This window comes from Schistocerca piceifrons, chromosome 4 (genome assembly GCF_021461385.2).
Source record: "Schistocerca piceifrons isolate TAMUIC-IGC-003096 chromosome 4, iqSchPice1.1, whole genome shotgun sequence".
NCBI classification, from domain to species: Eukaryota; Metazoa; Arthropoda; class Insecta; order Orthoptera; family Acrididae; genus Schistocerca; species Schistocerca piceifrons.
Genome location: NC_060141.1, coordinates 563,755,514 through 563,780,383, shown reverse-complemented (window position 1 = coordinate 563,780,383; position 24,870 = coordinate 563,755,514). Strand labels below are relative to the sequence as shown.

At 45.4% G+C, this 24,870-nt stretch overlaps 1 protein-coding gene across 2 annotated transcripts in view; it reads left to right on the top strand.

Moving 5' to 3' along the window:
• The first annotated feature begins 1,149 nt into the window (after positions 1–1,149).
• Positions 1,150–24,870, top strand: part of LOC124795367 — a 285,690-nt gene continuing 261,969 nt past the window's right edge. For both annotated transcript variants that reach the window (XM_047259371.1, XM_047259370.1), the window contains exon 1: positions 1,150–1,654. In XM_047259371.1, the coding sequence (XP_047115327.1) occupies positions 1,520–1,654 (135 nt within the window). In that variant the 5' untranslated portion in view covers positions 1,150–1,519. The remainder of the gene's footprint in view (positions 1,655–24,870) is intronic.

The following is a 24,870-nucleotide window of genomic DNA, read 5'->3' as shown; positions in this document are numbered from 1 at the left end:
CGGCCTGGGAGAAGTCTCTGTAGAGGTCTTCCGTTCCCAGCTTGCCTAGAGTGCGGACATGGCGTTCTTTACTCAGCTTGCCTGAGAGAGAGTTAGCATCTCTGCAGTTTAGGACTTAGCTAACGGAACGATTGAGCTTGGAGATACAAAGTTTTCGTTCAGCTATGTACTGAGCAAGATAGCTAGGAGTGAATAGACGAGCGCAGCCTTGCAGCATCACGAGGTCGGCCGACGTCCACATAACGACGCCGCGCCGCCATGCTGAATTCGGTGATATTGCGCTCGCTCCGGCCACTGATTAATTTGTTGGATCACGTCGGCAAAGTTTCCACGAGTGTTTCATGGGCCGTGTATTGTAGAATTCTTCTCGCACTTCGCATTATGCCTGGGTCAGTCGATAGGAATTACTTTTGATTTATTGCGCTTTACTCCACGCAAACGCAATTTATTACCGCTGCCTGTTAGGAGAGTCATATAATGTGATGATTGAAGGTCGTGAGTTAAAATAAATCTGTGCTAATCGACTTCATCTGTTTCCAACCAAGTAGTTGAAATCCCAAGTCACTTTCTTAATTAATGTTATGTTCAACATTTGCATCTGGTGTTCAATAGCTGAATATAAAATCAATGTGCACCCCTTTTTAATTAAAAGGGATCAATTCTGAATCAATTAATGTCAACACTACCACCGCTGTTCAATCAGGAGTCACAGGGCCTTATTACTTTTTTGCGTTATCCGACATTGCGACAGTTTATCACTCTGTTCGTCAATTACCTGGGGTGAACACACACCAAAACCAGATAAGTGACGGGTGGGGTGTTACAGATGATGACTACCGAAACGACTTCTATAGTTATTAATGTCTCGCAAACGTCGGGGTGTGGGACTTGGCTAATACCGAAGATGCTAGTACCGCCGTGACCTGACTAAACAGCTGCACAGACCCGTGAGTCGCTACTAGTGTGGTCTACCTCAACAAGTGCTTCCTGTTCCGGACGGCACCAGAAAGCGCGCGGCTGCTCCAGTGAGGCGGCGCGCATGCGCGCTGGGCGGTTTCGTGTTCGTCCCGCGCACAGCCGCGCCGCTGCTCCCTTTGCCCTCCCCTCCCCGCCCCCCTCTCCATAGTCCGCCGGCGCCGCAGACCCCGCCGTAGGGCATCTGCTTTAGTGTGGCGTGTGCAGCTATCGCGTCGAGTCCAAAAACCCTCCACTTGCGCACCACTCGTCCCGGCTCGGTTCACACTCAAGGAAAGTCTCACACGCTTCGCCGAACACCATCCAGGCGAAAACACACTCAAAAATATACCAACCGAAAAGTTCAAAATTTTAACTCCGTCGTTTTTTACTCGAATCGTAGAAAGCAGTTTCTCTTTTTCTCCGGTAGCTCTCCCCCTATTTTCTTGGCTCGGCGCAGAAATAAGTATCAGACGGTCTTTCGAAACTCGGTACTTGCAGTAGGCGTAAGATAGTTAGTCGTTTTATTCTTGTAGGATAGATTACTGTAACAACACGACCAGAAATGGAAGATACGAAAGCCAGTGCACCGAGCTCAGCCACCACCGTGAAAACCAACGCCGCGGCCACACAGCCGAAGAAGGAAGACACTGCGACTCCCTCGGTCAGCGCCGAAGGCATGGGACTACCACTAATGCAGGTGAGTGTGTGTCTCAGCGCGCGTGTGTACGTGCGTGTGCGCGACCATATGGTACTACTATTCGCTCATTGAGCCGGCCGCATTCGCAGTGACGGGCCGGGAGCGCGTCTACGGAGCGTCAGCACGTGGTTTCGCCGTCAGGTTTAGCGAGAGTGCGCGTACAACCGGCTTAATTTGCGAGGCATATGGTGGGCGTCGGTGCGACGACAGCTAATCGACGCGACTCAGTGGGGAAGTCGGTCAGTAGTGTAACGACCGGTAGCTACCGCAAGTAGTGCTCATCCAATTACGGACCCACCATTCTTCTCATTATAGATCGATTTCTTACCGCCCACCATCCCGCGTAGCAGCTTTGTCCACAGGTGCGCCACGGAAACGGGATCCGGAAACGGAAAAGATCTTCTCGCTTGTCCCCTAGCGGACGCGGGGAAGAGAGAGGAGTAATTGAAGAGTGGAATTTCTCGAGGGTGTGTTCTAGCTTGTCCTGAGGACGACAGCAGCTCTTGTTAAGCGCGGTCGGAGATAACGTGTTATCAGGGTCGTCCACTGCTACGGGGGAACGACTAGTAAAATGTGAGAAGTGCTCGGTTAGCAGATAACGTCTTCTTGGTAACCGCACGTAAGAGATACGGGAGAGTAACGTGGCAGCATCCGCTGTGTTTTCTAATGGCGCGATCTGTCCCGGTAGTATGTAATTGCCTATGCACAATATGTTACTGAGGGTGCAACATGTCGTCATCATTTCTTTTCTCTGAGTAGTGCTGTTGCGTTTTTAAGTGACATTACTGGCTTCGACTCCTGCTTCGGACAAAGATGTGCTCACTTGCTAGATCTTCTGGTGAAAAGCGTATCTCTTAGTATATTCATAAAGCAGTGCAAATGAACAATAGAACTTGTCACCTACAGTCTCTTTTCAGTGCTAATTACGAGGCGATAGTGAAGCGTTACGAAGCATGCACCATATGGCATTATTGTGTGCAACGTATAATTTTCACGGATACCAGTTATGTATCTCTTAGACACATCTGTATGCTCAAGGTGAGGTCGTTCTCCTGTTAGATTATTGTTTCGAAGGTGAACACTTCGCTGCGCTCATTGAATAGTGCGACAGAGCAGCACCGCCGTCGTTCGGACCCACTCTCGCTCAGACCAATGACTGTGGGTATAAAATACGGTCACTGTGTGTGATCTTTAAATACGTTTGAATGTCATTCACAGACTACGAAGGACTGGAACATATGTGATGCAGTGGAACTTACGTTGAAAACCGCCCTATTGGCGAAGTGCATGTCTTTACGTTAGAAAGAAAAAAAAAAGGAAAGAAAATTGGAAGCGAAGAGAAGCGTAATCCACCTATCAAAGCAAATACTCTACTCTCTTACTCGTGCGTAGCAAACACTTGCAATTACGGTATGCAAGCAACAGTATCCTCTAAAAGTATTACGAACCGTACAGATAATCGTAGTACGCAATCAGCACGTATCGCTGAATTTCTTACGAACCGTAGACTATTCTGTATTAGAGAGACCATTTTGATAATGCTTTTGCGACAATTTTTATGTCTGTCATTAAAAGCGTTAAAATAGATAAATTTTCCTCAGTTCTTAACGACGGTTATTTAACGCAATGCATAGTACATCTCTCTTTCCTTACACTCATTTGTTGTTTTCTAATAAACATAAATTATAACTGCAAATTTAGTGAAAAGCTATTATCATCGTGCTACATTCTTTCGAAAAATTCCTGCAATATGTTCCGCTGTGAACCTCATGTTTCTCCTGTACAAAGGTTTAGCGCAGTTTAAATCTCTCCTATAATTGAAAACGTAATTACTTATGTTCTTAGAGCATACGTGTCAGCCGTGTTGAAGATTCCATTATTGTTGCCAATATTTCGGCGGCGACTGACAGTGCCATTAAGTGCAGATATATACCCATAATTATCGTGTTTGTTAGACAAGGTGGCTTATCTGTTACTACACTTTGGAATTTAACCTACACGTTAATAACTATGATATTATCAGCATGTATGATCTGCGATTCTCGACAGGTACTTTTGCATCAATCAATCGTTCTGGTTCTCTTCTCATATAGAGTCGCAGTGGCTTACTGCTTAAATGATTATATAAGATTACAAATCCATCGCATAGTTGCTTATTGGATTTTTTAGTTTTTTATAAAACTGCCGTGTTATCCCTCCCAGTATTTATTATACTCAGTTATTTGTCCCGAAGTTCAGTGAATCGTCCCTTACCAGATCAGTGATTCGCGACTTTCGTTCTTGGTGTGTAGCGCCTCTGGACACTAGAGAGGAGAATCTGTTGCCATCGTAGTGGTGTTTCACTTCCGGCGCATGCTAATAGTCCAGGGTCTGCAGCTGTTGCTCAGTTTTCTGTGTTGGTAGGGAGCGGGGATCGTTCTTGACGGAAGATGTTTGCAATAGATGTGCAGAGACAATGTAGTGTCATTAAAAGGGAATTGTATTCAATAACAATAACAAAAATTGAAAACGAAAGAGAGCGATTCCTCTGTAGCTTTCATTTCTGGCTACAGAAGGCAGCACGCTAACACCAACTTCAAGAGACGCAGTGGGAAGCTGCGTTGCCGGCAGGACGCTGGTTCGCAACATTTTATTGCCAATTACATTAGCTGCGGACACTAGAAGCGCCGTAGCACCGCCTCTTTGGCTTGATGTTAGCTTATGTAATGGTCTCACTGAAGTTAAAGTGTCTTCGATCAACGTGAAGTTTTATTGAATTATATAACCCCCAGGCGTCAGTGACGGAAAGAGTAAATTTTCTGTTGTTTTCCTGCGGATAGTTACAAGATTCTGCAGAGCTCTGTCTCTGGAATACATGATTGGGCATCTCAAAGCGTACACAATAGACGTAAGGGCGGAGCGCAAACCGTAGACTTTCCAGTTTCTTTAACGTACGAAGTAAGAATAGAACATTGTTTGATAGAGGAATCGTTAAAAGCCGGTACCAGATCTAAAAATATAGAATGTGCGTATGCTGGAAGGAAGCTCTGTCGCGTGGGATGGTGTATATTTCGCAAAACTAGAAAAGTACGGATTTTTTTTCAAACTACAAGTAATATCTCTTTCGTAAATGCCAAACAAATCTATATCTACATCTGTACTCCGCCTACTAGCGTCTTAGGTTTGGCGGAGGTTACGTGGTGAAACAATCATCATACCCCATTCAGTGATTTCAGTCCGCCTGGTTACTGGGTGAGATATGATTTAGAGGAAGCTTTTGCCTCATTTGAGGTTTGGACTCTCCGAATTTTAGGAGTTCCGTACAGCTGATGTTGCAGTTATTTCAGCAATTCTGTGCTCTCTCGCCCTGTCTAAATTAACTGTAACAAAACGCGTAGCTGTTCTTTTAATCCTCTCTATTTCTTCTGCTAAGCTAACCAAGTAAATGTTCCACGGCGGCGAACAAACATAATTCACGAAAGCGTAGACTGCGGTGACAAAGGTCATGGGATACAGCTGTGCACGTATGCAGATGGTAGCAGTATCGTGTGCACAAGATATGAAAGGGCAGTACGTTGGCGAAGCTGACATTTCTACTCAGGTGATTCACGTGAAAAGGTTTCCGACGTGATTACGGACGCACGACGGGACTTACCACACGTTGAACACGGAATAGTAGTTGAAGCTAGACGCGTGGGACATTCCATTTCGGAAACCGTTAGGGAATTCAATATTCCGAGCTCCAAAGTGTCAAGAGTATACCGAGAGTACCAGATTTCAGACATTACCTTTGACAAAGGACAATGCAGTGGCCGACGGCCTTCACTTAACGACCGAGAGCATTGTCGTTTGCGAAGAGCTGTCGGTGCTAACAGACAAGCAACACTGTATGCATTAAGCGCATTAATCGATGTGGGGAGTACGATGAATGTATCTGCCAGGACAGTGCAGCGAAGTTCGGCGTTAATGGCCTACTTCAGCAGACGACGAACGAGAGTGCCTTTACTAACAGCACGACATAGTCTGCAACGCCTCTCCTGGGCTCCCGACAATATCGGTTGGACACTAGACGACTGAAAAACCGTGACCTGGTCGGATGAATTCCGTTTTCGGTTGGTAAGAGCTAGTGGTAGGGTTCGAGTGTGGTGCGGACCTCACGAAGTCATGGACCCCATCAACAAGGCACTATGCAAGTTGTTGGTGGTTCCATAATGGCGTCAGCTCTGTTTACATGGAACGGAGTGGGTCCTCTGGTCCAACTGAACCAATCATTCAGTGGAAATGGTTATGGCGGGCTACCTGGAGACCATTTCCAGCCATCCGTGGACTTCATGTTCTCCAATAAAGATTGAATTTTTGTAGATGACAATGCGCCATGTTACCGGGCCACAATTGTATGCGACTGGTTTGAAGAACATCCTGGACAATTCGACCGAATGATTTCTCCACCCGAATCGCCCGACATGAATCCCACCGAACATTTGTGGGACGTAAGCGAGAGGTGAGTTCTTGCACAAAATTCTGCACCGGCAACACTTTCGGAATTATGGACGGCTATAAAGGCAACGTGGCTCAATATTTCTCCAGGGGATTGCCATGCCTCATCGAGCTGCGGCACTGCGCCGGGGAAAAGGAAGTCCGACACGGTATTAGGGGGTATCCAATGATTTTTGCCACCTCGGTGTACTTTGTATGCAGAAGGATGTGATACGTAATGATGGGATCCCAAAATCTCTGTCAATGATGCGTGCAATAATAATACTAGGCTTTCGGAAAGTGACTGTTCACGTAACATTCGCAAATGGAGTACGGAAAGTGGGAAGGGGGGACAGGATATACTGGTACGCAATGAACCCTCCTTACGGCGACTTGAGGAGTAGACATGCACATGTAAGCTTGTTATATGTTTGTCCTATAATTACAGACATGTCTCGGTACTTTCCTTATCTTTAGCCATACACTAAACTGCAATGATAATTACGCTCTATGGTACACGTGGAACATTATAACTGTATTTACATTTTCTTATGAAAGTCTGCGATGTAGTACATCAGTTCAGATTACTGTACTGAACAGATTACTGAGCTCACTGCCGTACTTGAGCATTTTTCCCACGCTGTCTGATGTTCTTGATAATTGTTTGTTTGTATACGATCCACTGAACGTAGTGTAAGGAAAGCTACTCCGACAACGAACACATATATTATTACCACCAAGTTTCAAGTCGCGCAATGATCACCAGTCAAAGATAAGGGAAATTAGAGCTCGTACTGAGGCGTTCAGACAGTCGTTTTTCCCTCGCGCGATCCGCGAGTGGAACAGAAGGGGGGAAATATGGCGTTGGGGCGAATTGTGCCCTCCGCCACACACCGCTTGGTGGCTAGCGGAGTATATATGCAGATGTAGATGCAGATATAGTATCTAGTTGGTAGAATGCTGTACCCACCATTCTGGAAGGGATCAGACAACAGTTAATACCCGCAACAAAATTTTCCCTGAACGGGATTAGACAACAGATAACACCCCAACAAAAGTTATCACCCAATATCGTCAAGTTGTAGTGATTAGGATTAGCATTCTTAAACGCTTGTTTACGATTATAACGATTACCTTTGGCCAAAGTGTTGCCGGTTCTGTTTTATCAAAATATATTTTTGGAGTATTGTCTTCGCCGAAGACAAGTGATTCGTACATTGAATTGATACGATGTATCTGAAAATATTCTGTCATTCATTTAAAATGGCTACAGAATCCAGGCGTTTGAGTGCAGGAATTTCCAAAACAGGAAAGTAGTTGCTACTAAAATTTATTGGTGATGACAAGTGCTTACTGCACTTGCCCATATAGCGTAACGCGGAGTGCGCTAACTTTGAAGACTAGAAGGCGAGTCAGACCCGGATTGAATCTACACGACTGAAGTTGCGCTGGTCCCCGTTCCCACCTCAGGAAATACGATACACAAACAGTCACAACACGACAGGAAGGGCATCCAGCTGCTCTCTACCAGCCGGCCGCTGTGGCCGAGCGATTCTAGGCGCTTCAGTCCTGAACCGCGCGACCACTAGGGTCGCAGGTTCGAATCCTGCCTCGCGCATGGATGTGTGAGATATCTTTAGGTTAGTTAGGTTTAAGTGATAGTACTCAGTGCCATTTGAACCAGTTTTACTCTCTACCAAAAGCGTTACCAAATACGAATTAACAAGCTGACCCCGTGAGGATACAGCAATAAGCAACGAAAAGAAAGAAGTTAAGTAATCTCTTGATCTCGTAGTCTTTCCGCGATTGAATTCATGCCTGACCTAGTTTTGGTAACTGCATCTTCGTTATTGAAAGGATTCTTCGAAATTCATCTCTAAGGAGGTGAAATAGGGAATGAAAGACTTTTTTTCAAAGCACGTCACTCTTTAGGCAGTTTTGCATTATTTCAGAGATTTCGAAAATTCAACCTCGTAGAAGGTGAAATGGGGGAAGAACTTTTTTAAGAAAATATTTCGTTGTATTAAAAACATTAAAGCTAAATCTATTAGAACTGGTATAGCACTTGTCGGTTAGATGTAAAGAAAGATGTGTTGGAGGATGAAAGTTTATTTGGAAATATCACGATACGAAAGAAAAGGGCATGACTGACAGAAACCTTGGATTTCAACTACCAGAATCGCTTTTTGGTGAGAAGTACATTTGGAAAAGACCATGGTTCTATGGCCTTATTTAGTGTGAAAAGTTAAGAAGGTGTTTCACTTTGTGAACAATACAAAATTCGATTAAATAAAAAGAAACAAACAAACACACAAAAAAATATATAGACCATACCGTCTACGCGAGCGAAGCAGCGGGCGCTATACAAGGTGAAGCATAAACATGACAGTACCTCATTATTACATGGGAACTGTGCGCCCATTGGCTTATATTTCCTTTCTCTCATTTCTTTAATGAACATAACATAGATTTATCTCCTACGAATTGCATATGTTGGGAGAGCGACCGGCACTAGTACTCCATCATACCGTCGTTGCTTCACTTTTATGTCCTGACGAAAGCAGTCATCTTGTTCTTCGCTGATGTCACCCAAATTTTCAGGGAAAAAATCAAATTGACTTAAAGAGAGGAATCTTGAGGACTTTTCCAACATGTTGATTGAGACAGGAGTACAGGATTTTTGTAAAAAGAGTTTTCCATATCCCCACGGTAGAAAACTATAAGAAAAGTTCCTATAATGGTATCTCTGGAAGCCAACAATTCTTGAAATGTGGACCAATCGGTCATGCCATTCCCATCTACACATATCTGCTGCGTACAAGTAATCACTGAAGACAGTGTTGCATGTGGGTTACACGCATCATGACGTATCCTTCAGCCCTTCCTCGAAACTTGCCGCACCATTACACGGTGGTGATTTTCGACGACATGCTACACCATACACATTCTTCGTTCTCCGACGGATGTGTAGCAATAATTATTCTTCGGCAGCGGAGAAAAGGATAACAGCACGTTGGTCCTGTTTGGACGCATTTGCTTTTAACGTCACCATAGTTGACGTTCCCGCGTTGACACGTTGGAAAGACACAAATGCCATACTAAAGTTACATTTCGCTCGTAGGGCTGAAACTGAAATTTTTCCGTCTTCTGTTTTCTCGTTGAGATTTGCTTTCAGCAAGTGCCATGATCAAAGAGAGTGTAATTAATGGAGGGCGGGGCAAATAAAAGTGGCCCGGAGAACAGAGCTGCAGGGTACAAAGAAACACAGCAGAGGAAAGGAAATACAGCACCAACCAGACTATAGCAGACGTTGATAGTGACCGCCATTCATCTAATGGCACTACTGGGCTCTGGCCAGCAAGTTCCTGAAGGCTGATCGAAGCTGGACTGCTGGAGTAGCTGTAATCTCATCCGAAATGTTCTGCTGCAGCTCTTGGAGGCTGCTACGGTTGTTGAGATACACTTTAGACTTGACTACTCCCTTGCCTACATAGCTGGAACTTATATACCCGCATTGGAGTCGCGCTACGTTGGATATACGCTGCAAATACCCCCTCAAACGGGAACTTTGTGAGCGCTCCTTATAACTGGAGCAGCAAGTTTAAAAGCTTTTTTCTTCTTTTTTGACGATTTTCAGACATCTTCAGGACATACAAACGTGGCGTTCACGATCCTTTACGAAGCACGTAAGGTGTTCCTCTGATATTTCTTATCTACAAACTCACCAGAAGCTACGAGGTGCGACAATATAGTAACGAGACTGATGTGAAAAAAAAATGCTGCTTACCGTTTTAGTCAAGTTTAGTGTTGTCTCCTTCAAAGTAGTTCCCTTCTGATTGCACACACTTCTTCCAGCGCTTCTGCCATTGGTGGTAATATTTCTGGAATTCATCTTCTGTAATATCCTCCAAGACCCTCGTCACAGCTTTTTGGGCATCTTGTCTTGTTTGAAAATCGTGTTCCTTGACCGCCGTTTTGACTCTTGGAAATAGAAAAAAGCCGCACGTGTAGGTGGCTGTGGTAGTACTGAAATTTGTTTTGAGATTAAAAATTGCTGTACTGACAGAGCAGTATGGGATGGCGCATTATCGTGATGCAGAGTCCAATTATCAGCAATGTTGGCACATTTCTCGATTGATGTTCAGTTCTTCTGCAATCGTTTTCACGTATAATCTTCGATCAGATCGTACAAGTTCATGCACCCTGGCCAAGTTGACATCCGTCTGTGAGGTTGACGGTCGTCCACTGCGGTCTTCATCAACATTCGTTATGCCTTCACTAAACATTTTATGCCAACGAAAAACTTGAGCTCTTGACATAACATCCTCTCCAAAAGCCTTCTGAAGCTTACCGTAAGTTGTCGTCGCGTTTTCACCCAATTTAACGCAAAGATAAATGCCATACCGTCATATCGTTGCGCAATATTATGCGGTTCCATTTCCGTGACGAGAGACGAGAGCAGTTGCATCTAGCGAACGCTGCCGCTACCAGAGCGCTCTTTCAACGGTATGTGGTTCTCTGCTGCGAAGGGTTGAGCCTAAAATGCGGCATCGGTTCTTTTTGGAGCGACAGTTTAAGGGTATCGAACGCTGCAGCTGCGCTTTTGGGAGTCTGTAGCGGCTTATGCGTGGTATCAATGTTGCATCGATGTGCCGCTTGGACTAGAAGCAGCTTATAGACCAAGGTGCCTACGCAAGCCTGCAGGGTTGCCACATCTTGCAAAGAAAATCAGTCTCATTACTTTATTGTCACACCTCGTACGTCGTTAAAAGGGTACTTCTTTAAAATTTTGAGTGCTAATTTTTTAAAAATGTTTGGTGATAAAGATTTACTGTCATCCCAGGATTAAGCACACCAAAAATCAGAAGAATATTTTTTGTTTTGAAAATGCGCAGTTAATCGTTTCCCTATTCAGTAGGACGCTTACTGCTTTCACTCCTCAGGAAATTTAATTCCCTGCCCCCTCCCCAACCGCCCCCTCCTTTGCAATGAGTAGTTACCGAAGGCTTGGAACCACTAGCGAAGAAGAAGGAAGTATTCTTTCGCCAGGTGCAGTCCGAGCGCTCTGAAGCAGTCGCAACTGCGCGAGTATGAAGACGTTACGAGACGCTTTCGTATGTGCGCAGGAAACACGTGCCGCCTGCGCATAACGTGCGCGGCAGCTCCCATTACCCCGCAGACCGCAGAAGCCGCTACAGACGCCCACAAGTGCAGCTGCAGCGTACGATACCCTTAAACTGTCGCTCCAAAAGGAACCGATGTAGCATTTTAGGCTCAACTCTTCGCAGCAGAGAACCACAGATCGTTGAAGAAGTGCTCTGGTAGCGGCAGCGTTCGCTAGATGTTTCGCGGCGTCATCCTCGTTTCCTCTTATCTAATTTGCATGTTGTTTACGTCGCCCGTGACGCCGTAAAACGGTCTTCCGCGAAGCCTGCCACCTCCCGTGCGGCGGTTTCCGCCTCGTAAATCCTAGTCGCTCGCCCGTTCGCCGCTGGCGATGCTGTGCCGGTGCTTTTTGCGGGTAGAGGCCGTGCGCGGGCAAAGCGAGAAACCTCGAGTGCAGCGCGACCGGCGTGCAACTATTCCGACTTTTACTGCCACGGTGCATTCCTCAGAGTTATTGGAAAGAGCCGTATTACAGAGAGAGAAGTTAGAAACTTGTGGCTCCTTGGTTACGCTCTACGTTGTCTTGCCTAAAGTCCAGTGTTCTCAGCATGACGTGTCACGCAGAATGTTTGTGAGATCGTCATTTCCAGATTTTTGCTTCCAACGTTCCATGAGACAACTATAGTGTGATTAAAATTTCTTCATAGCTGACACTTCATGCGTAGGAGTTGTCTTCCTGCAATCAGAGCGCTCAAAGTCACGACCGAACTCTTCGCCGTTTCCATACTGCCACAGCAACTTGTCAGTTCATTTCCTGTTCCTATTCCTGTATTCAGAGATTAGCAAAAAAAAAAAAAAATGGTTCAAATGGCTCTGAGCACTATGGGACTCAACTGCTGAGGTCATTAGTCCCATAGAACTTAGAACTAGTTAAACCTAACTAACCTAACGACATCACAAACATCCATGCCCGAGGCAGGATTCGAACCTGCGTCCGTAGCGGTCTTGCGGTTCCAGACTGCAGCGCCTTTAACCGCACGGCCACTTCGGCCGGCTCAGAGATTAGCCTACAGCAGGAAAGCTTCATGCGAAATTGCATGAGGCCAAACTTTCGGAATGCGGCATATCATTGTTGCAACTGGATCTGCACTACTGGCCATTAAAATTGCTACACCAAGAAGAAGTGCAGATGATAAGCGGGTATTCATTGGACGGATCTATTGTACCAGAACTGACATGTGACTACATTTTCACGCAATTTGGGTGCATAGATCCTGAGAAATCAGTACCCAGAACAACCACCTCTGGCCGTAATAACGCTCTTGATAAGCTTGGGCATTGAGTCAAACAGAGCTTGGATGGCGGGTACAGGTACAGCTGCCCATGGAGCGTCAACACGATACCACAGTTCATCAAGAGTAGCGACTGGCATATTGTGACGAGCCAGTTCCTCGGCCACCATTGACCAGACGTTTTCAGTTGGTGACAGATCTGGAGAATGTGCTGACCAGGGCAGCAGTCGATCATTTTCTGTATACAGAAAGGCCCGTACAGGACCTGCAACATACGGTCGTGCATTACCCTGCTGAAATGTAGGGTTTCGCAGGGATCGAATGAAGGGTAGAGCCACGGGTCGTAACACATCTGAAATGTAACGTCCACTGTTCAAAGTGCCGTCAATGCGAACAAGAGGTGACCGAGACGTGTAACCAATGGCACCCCATACTATCACGCCGGGTGATACGCCAGTATGGCGTTGACGAATACACGCTTCCAATGTGCGTTCACCGCGATGTCGCCACACACGGACGCGACCATCATGATGCTGTAAATAGAACCTGGATTCATCCGAAAAAATGACGTTTTGCCATTCGTGCACCCAGATTCGTTGTTGAGTACTGAACATCGCAGATGCTCCTGTCTGTGATGCAGCGTCAAGGATAATCGCAGCCGTGGTCTCCGAGCTGACAGTCCATGCTGCTGCAAACGTCGTCGATCTGTTCGTGCAGATGGTTGTTGTCTTGCAAACGTCTCCATCTGTTGACTCAGGGATCGAGACGTGGCTGCGCGATCCGTTACAGCCATGCGGATAAGATGCCTGTCATCTCGACTGCTAGTGATACGAGGCCCTTGAGATCCAGCACGGCGTTCCGTATTACCCTCCTGAACCCACCGATTCCATATTCTGCTGACAGTCATTGGACCTCGACCAAAGTGAGCAGCAATGTTGCGATACGATAAACCGCAACCGCGGTAGGGTACAATCCGACCTTTATCAAAGTCGGAAACGTGATGGTAAGAATATGTCCTCCTTACACGAGGCATCACAACAACGTTTCACCAGGCAACGCCGGTCAACTGCTGTTTGTGTATGAGAAATCGGTTGGTAACTTTCCTCATGTCAGCACGTTGTAGGTGTCACCACAGGCGCCAACCTTGTATGAATGCTCTGAAAAGGTAATCATTTGCATATCACAGCATCTTCTTCCTGTCGGTTATATTTCGCGTTTGTAGCACGTCATCTTCGTGGTGTAGCAATTTTAATGGCCAGTAGTGTATATGGGGCTTAAAAAAACGCCATAATGATAGATGGCGACGCAGCGCAATGGTCAAGTTACACTCCTGACGTGTGTAATATCGTGGGTTTGTTTCTCATGTGATGATTTTTTTTATAAGTCTTTGTAAATCTGACTGATTATTAGTACTTTCAGTTATGGTTTAAATGTTTTTTTTTATTTTGAATCTTCTGTCGCACCGTTTTCATCAGTGGATTGATTTTTTATTGGATTTTATTTTCTCTTGCTGTCATTCATTTTTCGTTTGGAATCTGCCCGTGCCACCTATAACAGATAACGAGCTGCCAGGACTGCTTATCGGTTAGTATCGCCACAGTTTAAGTGTAGTTTCAGGTAACCGATGAAAGCAAGAAGTTACAGTTCGCTTTTACTACTGAAACAGAAATTTTTCTTTCTTTTGTTCCCTCGCAGAGTGCGGCAAATAAAAGTGGCCCGGAGAACAGAGTTCAAGAGTAGCAAGAAACACAGCATAGGAAAGGAAATACAGTACTAACCAGACTATAGCAGACGCTGATAGTGACCGCCATTCATCTCATGGCACTATTGGGCTCTGATCAGCAAGTTGCTGAAGGCGGATCGAAGCTGGACTGTTGGAATTGCTACAGTTTCATCCGCAATGTACTGCAGCAGTTCTTGAAGGCTATGACGGTTGTTGCGATACACTTTAGACTTGAGAACTCGCGACACAAAGTAATCACACACTGAGGGATTACGTGACCTGCGTAACCAGCTAAGACCGCGACCAGACCGCACGTTCGGGTGGAGCAGTCGTCCGCGTGATCGACTTGATACGCCGATCTTTTGCGACAGGCGTCGGATGGATTTGGAAGGACTCTGAAGCATTTTCTGGTGAATTGCGGTCACATTTTCTGGTGTGCGGGCACGTTTCGGAATGTTTTGTGACTTTTTCAAAACAGATCCTGTCTGACGCGATTCTCGGACTAAGCGGCACATGGCACTCTTTCCTGGCACTTCGACACCAGTAAACTTCTCACCAATCAACTGACCACGCCGTTTCGACTACTTTGTTGTCATGTAACTTTCCACAACGAACACCCGCTGCTCCACAGTGAGTACCATCGCCCCGTTTGCACTGCTCTACTCACACTGACACAGCCCGCACTACGCTCTGAACCGGTGTGGATCACGTGGCGGGGGGAAAAGTAGTGTGCGCGTCTCGATGTGCGGTTATATGCATACTTTCACGTGCAACCGTATCCACTCATTCCGGCCACTTTTACGAGAGTTGGAACTTTAATTGTGAATAACCCGTTGCCAGCGATGTGTAAGTCGTACGATACGCTTAGCAGTGCCAGTTGTGTTGACAGTTCGAGCTGCGCAGTCTGTTGCCCGACGAATTTCTAGCAGTTCTCAAGCGAATGCTGTGAAGTGTTTCCTTCAGTTTAGAAATCGAGTTGAACTTACGAGGGCTTAAGTCAGGGGAGTGCAGTAGATGGTATAGCACTTAGCAGCCCCATCAGTCAAACAAATCAGTAACAGCTTGCACTGTACGTGCTTGAGCATTGTCCTGCAAAACGATGGTCAGGTCCTCCAGAAAGTGTCATCACTTCTGTCTCTATGCTGTTCATTTTTGGAACACAACCTGTGACTAGCTTAGAAACAGAAGCGATGACACTTTCTGCAGGACCTGACCATCATTTTGCGGGACAATGCTCAAACACATACTGTTATAGGAAGCAGATATCTCGAAAAGCTTGAGAACTTTTTTTTCCTGCAACTGGTGACTGATTCGAACGACTTCATTTAACAATATGATGGGCCACCGCCGCACTGGCGTCTGGAAGTGCGAGAATTTTTAAATCAAAGGATTACTGAACGACGGATCGGTCGCATTGGACCAAATGATTCAGCTTTACGTTAGTGGCCTCGTAGGTCACCGGTCCTGTCTGTACGTGATTATTTCTTGTGGGAGTTTGTAAAAGACTCTGTTTATGTGCCTCCGTTACCAACAACAATGAATGAATTGAGATACCGCATAAGAGCAGCTGTGGAAGCTGTAACTCAAGACATACTCGCTGTAGTGTGGGAACAATTTGAAGCCGGCCGCTGTGGCCCAGCGGTTCTAGACGCTTCAGTCCGGAGCCACGTGCCTGCTACGGTCGCAGGTTCGAATCCTGCATCGGGCATGGATGTGTGTGATGTTCGTAGGTTAGTCAGGCTTAAGTAATTCTAAATCTAGGAGACTGATGACCTGAGGTGCAAAGTCCCGTAGTCCTTAGAGTCATTTGAACCATTTGAACAATTTGAATACCACCTTGACATAAGCCGGCGGCGGTGGTCTCGCGGTTCTAGGCGCTCAGTCCGGAATCACGCGACTGCTACGGTCGCTGGTTCGAATCCTGCCTCGGGCATGGATGTGTGTTATGTCCTTAGGTTGGTTAGGTTTAAGTAGTTCTAAGTTCTAGGGGACTGATGACCACAGATGTTAAGTCCCATAGTGCTCAGAGCCATTTGAGCCATTTTTGAACCTTGACATATGCCGTGCATCTCAAGGGGGTAATACTGAACACCGATGAAAAGGTACGAGAAAAAAAGAAAGTTTCTTGAGTTTCCGTTCATCAAGAAACAAAATTCATTGTATATGTTTATTAGTTTGAGAAATATAGACTTGCCAAGTCGGATAATTCTTTTTGATACACCCTGTACTACTTCTGCCGAGCGCTGTTGGGAAGCGAGATGCACTCAGCCCTTATGAGGCAAAATGAGGAGCTACTTGATGGAGAAGTATCGGCTCCGGTCTCAGAAACTGACATCCGGCCGGAAGATCGGTGTTCTGACCACATGTCCTCCCTATCCGTTGTGGTTTTGGAAATGCTTTCACGCTTGCCAGAAAGAAAATGATCAAGGCATTTAGGAAGTCAGACAAATTGGCCCTCCACTGCTAATAGTGCCACCTGTCGACTGTAAGTGGTTATTGCACGTTGACATCGAACATAGGCGGAGGTCACATTAAAGTGACTGAGCCATGTACGTACATCTCACAAGCTCAAGTTTGAATCTAAAAAACAACCCAACAAAATTGTAACCCTTTATTGACACAAGGACAGTTACAAAAATGGTTCAAATGGCTCTGAGTACTACGGGACTTAACTTCTGAGGTCATCAGTCCCCTAGAACTTAGAACTACTTAAAGCTAACGAACCGAAGGACTTCACACACATCCATGCCCGAGGCAGGATTCGAACCTGCGACAGTAGCGGTCGCGCGGTTCCAGACTGTGGCTCCTAGAACAGCTCGGCCACCCCGGCCGGCAAGGACAGTTGAACCGTAATATTGGAACCGCAAATTTTTTCTCTCTCCAGGCAACTTTAACCTTCGGTGAGCACACATCTGTTCTCATTAAGCACTTTTCAAGGAAGTGAGCATGAAAGACGCAGATGTTACACAGATATGGATCGTAGATCTAAGATCGAAATTTACAAGACGTCTTTCTTTTCTCGAACTAACTGCATTGTTTCTGAGAGTCCCTGTCCTGAATCTTCCATTCAAGTGGCTCAAGGCCTCAGTTTTTGAGGGGGCTACGGATTAGGGACTTTTTTGGCTTTTGTTATTGCGACTAGTACTAGTGTCTTACTGGCATCCCTAGCTGCAGGCCGGCTCCGCAGACAAAGTGAGAAGTTCCCCTAGCAGCGCCCGGAGCCACTTCTTTGGACGCGACCGATGGAGCGCGGCGCGGGCTGCCCTTGCCTTCGCAACACAATGGACACATCCACATCCGGCCTACTTCGACGCGCCTTGTAATGCAGCACTCGAGAATTTGAATGCATAACGCCCCGCTCTGCCTCCCTGCGGCCATCACTGCTGGTGAGCACGTGCACACAAGCACGTCCCGCTTCTGAGACTCCCCTCTCCAGTTTCCCCGTCATTTGGCCACATCTCCAAGTCACCAAGATGTTTCTAAATTCTGCTTCCTTCAAAACTCACAATGCTATGAAAATTAAATATAAACTTTGTCTGCTGCTCATACAGTAGCTTGCTTTATGAACCAGTGCATATTTCGATTTTTATCTTCATCTTCACAATTGAAGCTTACTGTTGGAGCCTCTTCATTGCAATGCGAACAGGACAGAACTTCAAATTTTTTCTGGTTTCGTGCATATCTACATCTACATCTACATGATTACTCTGAAATTCACATTTAAGTGCTTGGCAGAGGGTTCATCGAACCACAATCATACTATCTCTCTACCATTCCACTCCCGAACAGCGCGCGGGAAAAACGAACACCTAAACCTTTCTGTTCGAGCTCTGATTTCTCTTATTTTATTTCGATGATCATTCCTACCTATGTAGGTTCGGCTCAACAAAATATTTTCGCATTCGGAAGAGAAAGTTGGTTACTGAAATTTCGTAAATAGATCTCGCCGCGACGAAAAACGTCTTTGCTTTAATGACTTCCATCCCAACTCGCGTATCATATCTGCCACACTCTCTCCCCTATTACGTGTTGCATCTTCTTAATGTCCTGCCAATGAAACGCAACCTTTGGCTCGCCTTCCCCACAATATTATCTATGTGGTCTTTCCAACTGAAGTTTTTCGTAATTTTAACTTCCAGGTACATAGTTGAATCGACAGCCTTGAGAATTGTACCATTTATCGAGTAACCGAATTCCAACGGATTTCTTTTGGAACTCATGTGGATCATCTCACACTTTTCGTTATTTAGCGTCAACTGCCACCTGCCACACCATACAGCAATCTCTTCTAAATCGCTTTGCAACTGATACTGGTCTTCGGATGACCTTACTAGACGGTAAATTACAGCATCATCTGCGAACAACCTAAGAGAACTGCTCAGATTGTCACCCAGGTCATTTGTATAGATCAGGAAAAGCAGATGTCTCAGGACGCTTCCCTCGGGAACACCTGTATCGTAGCGAACTAGAATCCGTTCCACATTTATATTGCAAACATGCATTGCAGTACGTCTGCAGTGCAATTAAAGACACGACGTCGTACATGAGAAAACAACATTCTCTGATACGCGTTTTTATCATAATGACAGTGCAGTGGAGGTCCTCCAATTGTAGGCTGCATCTCTGGAGGTGACTGTGCCTCGAAGCGCACAGTGACTAACACAATATGCTACCGTCAAGAAAGAACGGAGATTTTTTATCATTAAGAGGACCACACCCTGCCTATCTAACCCATGTTAATTTAGGCAAGTATTTGACCCATTTCTAAAAAAAAACTATTTGATGCAGGACCTTAATATTTTTACTGTATGTTACATGATGCTAAGAGAGTCAACTGTACTAAAATCTACTTTATCCATATTATAGTTTTTAAGAAATACTTTTTTAAATTTATTAACAAAAAATATTATGTTTTTTCTCCAGAAAATATTCTTTTATGAACTTCCTAATGCGGGAATATTAATGAATGTAGCACCAGAGGTGGCTTTCAATGTTATGCAGAGTTTCTGAAAATTTCATTCACTTATGGCTCAAATGGTTCAAATGGCTCCGAGTACTATGGGACTTAACTTCTGAGGTCATCAGTTCCCTAGAACTTAGAACTACTTAAACCGAACTAACCTAAGGACATCACACACATCCATGCCCGAGGCAGGATTCGAACCTGCGACCGTAGCGGTCGTGCTGTTCCAGACTCTAACGCCTAGAACCGCTCGGCCACCACAGCTGACATTCACTTATGTATGATAGTTTCTGATATAATGGGGCATATGTACTGAAAATTTTACTTTGCGGGAAATTGACTTTAAAGAAAAAACTTTGAAATTTGTTACTTACTGTTAATTAAAACTGTCCTGCTTCATATGATGGCCCTTCTTTGGCCTCTAGGAGGTCTTCCAGCTTCTTTTTCACCTTCCTGGATGTTTGTCTTGCTTTCTTGGCCATATTAGACGCAGACCTGTCTGCATCAGCTATCCTCATTTCATCGCAATGTTGCACCCCAGTGATCATATTTTCACCAGGATTACTTCCCAGCTTTCTCAGTACCCAACACTTTCCAATATTACCACAACTGAATGTAATAACAGCATCATGAACTCCTAGTTTCATTGTATGCATACCTACAAACACAGTTTTAGAAAGGTGGTTCCAAGTTATGCTGTTGAAACATTCATTTGGGTTCTGTGTCTGTCCATGCAGACATTTCCTTAGAAGGCCAGGATGAGCCAAGTCTCTCAAAATAGGTTTAATTGCTGTAATAACAGCAACAGGAAGACAATGCTGGCGAGAATAAGACTCTCCAGTTGCCTGAGCCCTATTGTATTTACACCACGAATTTCTCCTGATGGACACAATCCATGACATGGCTTATCATCAGTAGAGGTTTGTGGAAGAATATGACCCAAACATCTCTCGTCATTGCCTCCAGATTTTCTTTATCTCTCCTAATTGCCTGCCCATAGTATACCTGCAAGTTTTCTATTTCAATTGTAGTTAACTGACCCTGTCCGGTCAACAATTTTCCATCTTCTGATTTTTTCCTCTCATATCAACAGTTATTTTTCTCAGTCTTGTTCCCAAACGTTTTTTAACATGGCCTACACATTCTATTTTGCTAATAATGGCATCTCCATATGGATTAGAGTTGACAGTGAGTGGGTTGACAGTGGGTGAAAAGTAGGCGTGGCATACAAACACACGTGGGAGGAAAATGCTCTTTATTTGCTCGAAAAAAAATTTTTTTCGGCAAAATCATTTTCAGAGTACTTAAATAAAACATTAGTATATCGAAATATGCTGAAAACCTAAACTTTCAGTGACTGAGTCCATCAAGAATACCGATTACTGATGCCATAAACTGTAATATTATCCTCGTTTATGGCCATCCACTCACGTTCGAGAACCTACTAATGAAGGAAGGGATGGATGGACGATTAGGATTTAACGTACCGTCGACAACGAAGTCATTAAAGACGGAGCACGAGCTCGGACTGTTTCAAGGATTCGGAAGGATAGCGGCCATGCCCCTTCAAAGAAGCCAAACCCGGTAATTTGCCTGGAGCCATTTAGGGAAACCACAGAACGGTCGTTCTCCCGAATGCGACTCCAGTGCGCTAACCACTGTACGATTTCCCTCAGTTCACCTATGAACCGAATCATAATGACCAACTGGTGCTTAACAGCGTTTTGGTCCACGTTTGCAACGCAATAGAACAGCGATCCTGCGCAGCATGGTTTCGACAAGTCCTTGATAGATTTTCTGCAGTATGTTGCACTAAGAGACTACGCATAGGTCTCGCAATTCCCGTAATTTGGGGGTGAAGAGTTGGCGCCCGATAGCATCCCAGACCTGTTCCATATGGTACAGATCAGGCGAATTTGGCGGCCAGGACATCAACGTAAGTTCGCTATCATGCTCCTCAAACTACTTTAGAACGATTCTGGGCTTTTGGCACGAGCAGTTATCCTCCTGAAAAATAATACCGGCATCGGGGAAGATATCAGTAATGAAGGGAAGCAGTTGGTCCGCAATAATGTACACTTAATCTACAGCTGTCATGGAGTCTTCGACTGCTAAAACAGGTTCCATGGAAGCCCCGGTGAATGACCCAATAACATAACGCTGCCCTGCCGGGCCTGGGCCTGTGACGCGGTGCGTGTCGAGGAGTCCTTCATCTGGCTAACGGCCTATCCGGACGCGACCAGCGACTTGGTGTTACAAGAAACGTGATTCATCTGAACGGGCGGGCCGTTTCCATTGATCCACAGTCCAATATCGATGATCCCGTCCCACAGTAGTCTCAACTGACATCGTCGCTGGGTCAATATGAAGGAAAGAAGGAAGGTTGGGGTTAAAGTGCCGTCGACAACTAGGTAGTTAGAGGCGGAGCACATTTTCGGATTGTGTCAAATACGGGGAAAGAAGTCGACCGCTGCCTTTCAAAGGAACCATCATGGGATTTGCCTAGGGCGATTCATGGAAATCAGGGGGAACCTAAATCTGGATGGTGCGGGACGAATTTGAACCGTCGTCCTTCCGAAAGCGAGTCCAGTGCGCAAGCTACGACGCCACCTAGCTCGGTGGTACACCATGACAACACGAAGTGATCGTTCGCGGCGGAGCCCTATGTTCACCAACGTTAGCTGAACGGCGTGGTCCGAAACTCTCGTGCTTACACCAGCATTGCACCCTGTCGCCATGTCTGCCACGGATGGTCTAATCCTGCTTTACGGGCCGGGCAAGCGACCAACTTCCACGATCTGTGATTGGATCTGGACATCCAACACCTTGTCGCCTACTCGTTGTTTCGCTATCCTTCAACCACTTTCCACATTTGCTAACAGCAGTACCATGCACGAACAGCCGACCAGGTTCGACTCGTTTCCAGGTGGAGGGCCATAAGAATCTGCCCTTTGTCAAAGTCAGTGAAACAGTGTTCTGGAACTGGTCGCACTAGTGTCTTGTGTACGATTTCCTTTATTGGTGAATTCCACTTCCTCAGAACCCTTCCAACAAATTTTAGTTTTCAAATCGCTTTCACTATTTTTTTTTGTCGGATTCTTTCCCTTTCTTATAGGCGTACCCTCCTCAAGCATAACTGCTTTGCTTCAAGACTGCTTGTGTCGCAGTTATCGTCATATGATATTAGAAACTTTCTTTGAGTAGCCAAGACTGTACGCCTGGATGCTTGGGAAGGAGTTGAAGTTTGATGGGTGTAATCCCGAAACGCGTTACGTGCTTTAACAAAAGAGTCAGTTGAACATCTCATGACTTTCTTGCGATTGTACAGCATTGTTTGCCAATTATTGACATAAAAATGATCGCAGGCCTCAGACAGGATTACCCGAACAGGCAGACGTGGAAGGGTTGCTGTTGTTATTGGACGTACAATAGCTTACTTACTCGCATGATTCATCATCACAAAGCTATTGATACTGGAGCACAGTCACGGTTAACAAATGGTTTAAATGGCTCTGAGCACTATAGGACTTAACTTCTGAGGTCATCAGTCCCTAGAACCTAGAACTACTTAAACCTAACTAACCTAAGGACATCACATACATCCATGCCCGAGGCAGGATTCGAACCTGCGACCGTAGCGGTCGCGCGGTTCCCGACTGCAGCGCCTAGCACGGTTAACATCTAGTTTTTAATAAGTAACATTGAGTACTACAGATCATACATCTATGAAATTAATAAGAAGAATGCAGTATCATTAGGAATTAAAGTAACTAGGTAGGCACCTGCTACCTCTCATTTATAAAATTCAGGACGCCATCATCTGCATTACGGCTTCAACACAACTGTGGCGTTTCAGTTATTTGGTATAGGCTACACCTCGCAACGGCTATATCTACGAATGTCATCATTTGATATTTGACTATCACAAATTGTATCCAAAACGCCGAGCTTTTGATAGGTCATCATTGTGATATAGCACTGAAATGGTATACTTTCATAGCATACAAGGTATAACACAAAAAACATCAAATATGGGAAGCCTTAAATTACGGATACATATTAGGTGGTTATAATTAAAGTGCAATTAGTCATGGAGATCCAGTGTAGGCTGTAATTATCTATAGCAGCAAAACTTGGTAGATACGGTAATAAGTGGAACCGATTTTACACTGAAAAAAAAATTAGTTCCAATTTTGGCCACAAGGTGCAAATCTGTCACTGTACAGCATCTCGTAGGGGTCTCCAGTGCTCATATTGAACAAATTGTGTAAGCAGTGGGTAATAATAAAATCAAGATTATGCCTTTCTCGTATGTGTGACCTTTTCTACCCACATGTCGTTACTAATTTACTACATACGGAAAAATTCCTATATGTCTTTCTTGCATTCACAGCGCCAGATTTGGTCCTGGTGCTAGAACTGGAATTAATTCTTTTAAAGTGTAAATCAGTTCCACATTAACGCATTAGAATGTCTACTAAGTTTTGCTACCATATACACTACTGGCCACTAAATCTGCTACACCACGAAGATGATGTGCTACAGACGCGAAATTTAACCGACAGGAAGAAGATGCTGTGATATGCAAATGATTAGCGTTTCAGAACATTCACACAACGTTGGCGCCGATGGCGACACCTACAATGTGCTGACATGAGGAAAGTTTCCAACCGATTTCTCGTACACAAACAGCAGTTGACCGGCGTTGTCTGGTGAAACGTTGTTGTGATGCCTCGTGTAAGGAGGAGAAATACGTATCACCACGTTTCCGACTTTGATAAAGGTCTGATTGTAGCCTACCGCGATTGCGGTATTGCGACACTGCAGCTCGCTTTGATCGATATCCAATGACTGTTAGCCGAATATGGAATCGGTGGGTTCAGGAGGGTAATACGGAACGCCGTGCTGGATCCCAACGGCCTCGTATCATTAGCAGTCGAGATGACAGGCATCCTATCCGCATGGCTGTAACGGATCGCGCAGCCACGTCTCGATCCCTGGGTGAACGGATGGGGACATTTGCAAGACAACAACCATCTGCACGAACAGTTCGACGACGTTTGCAGCAGCATGGACTATCAGCTCGGAGACCATGGCTGCGGTTACCCTTGACGCTGCATCACAGACAGGAGCGCCTGCGATGGTGTACTTAACGACGAACCTGGGTGCACGAGTGATAAAACGTAATTTTTTGGGATGAATCCAGGTTCTGTTTACAGCATCATGATGGTCGCGTCCGTGTTTGGCGACATCGCGGTGAGCGCACATTGGAAGCGTGTATTCGTCATTGCTATACTGGCGTGTCGCCCGGCGTGATGGTATGGGGTGCCATTGGTTACACGTCTCGGTCACCTCTTCGCACTTTGAACAGTGGACGTTATATTTCAGATGTGTTACGACCTGTGGCTGTACCCTTCATTCGATCCCTGCGAAACCCTACATTTCAACAGGATAATGCAGGACCACATGTTGCAGGTCCTGTGCGGGCCTTTCTGGATACAGAAAATGTTCGACTGCTGCCCTGGCCAGCACATTCTCCAGATCTCTCACCAATTGAAAACGTCTGGTCAATGGTGGCCGAGCAACTGGCTCGTCACAATACGCCAGACGCTACTCTTGATGAACTGTGGTATCGTGTTGAAGCTGCATGGGCAGTTGTACCTGCACACGCCATCCA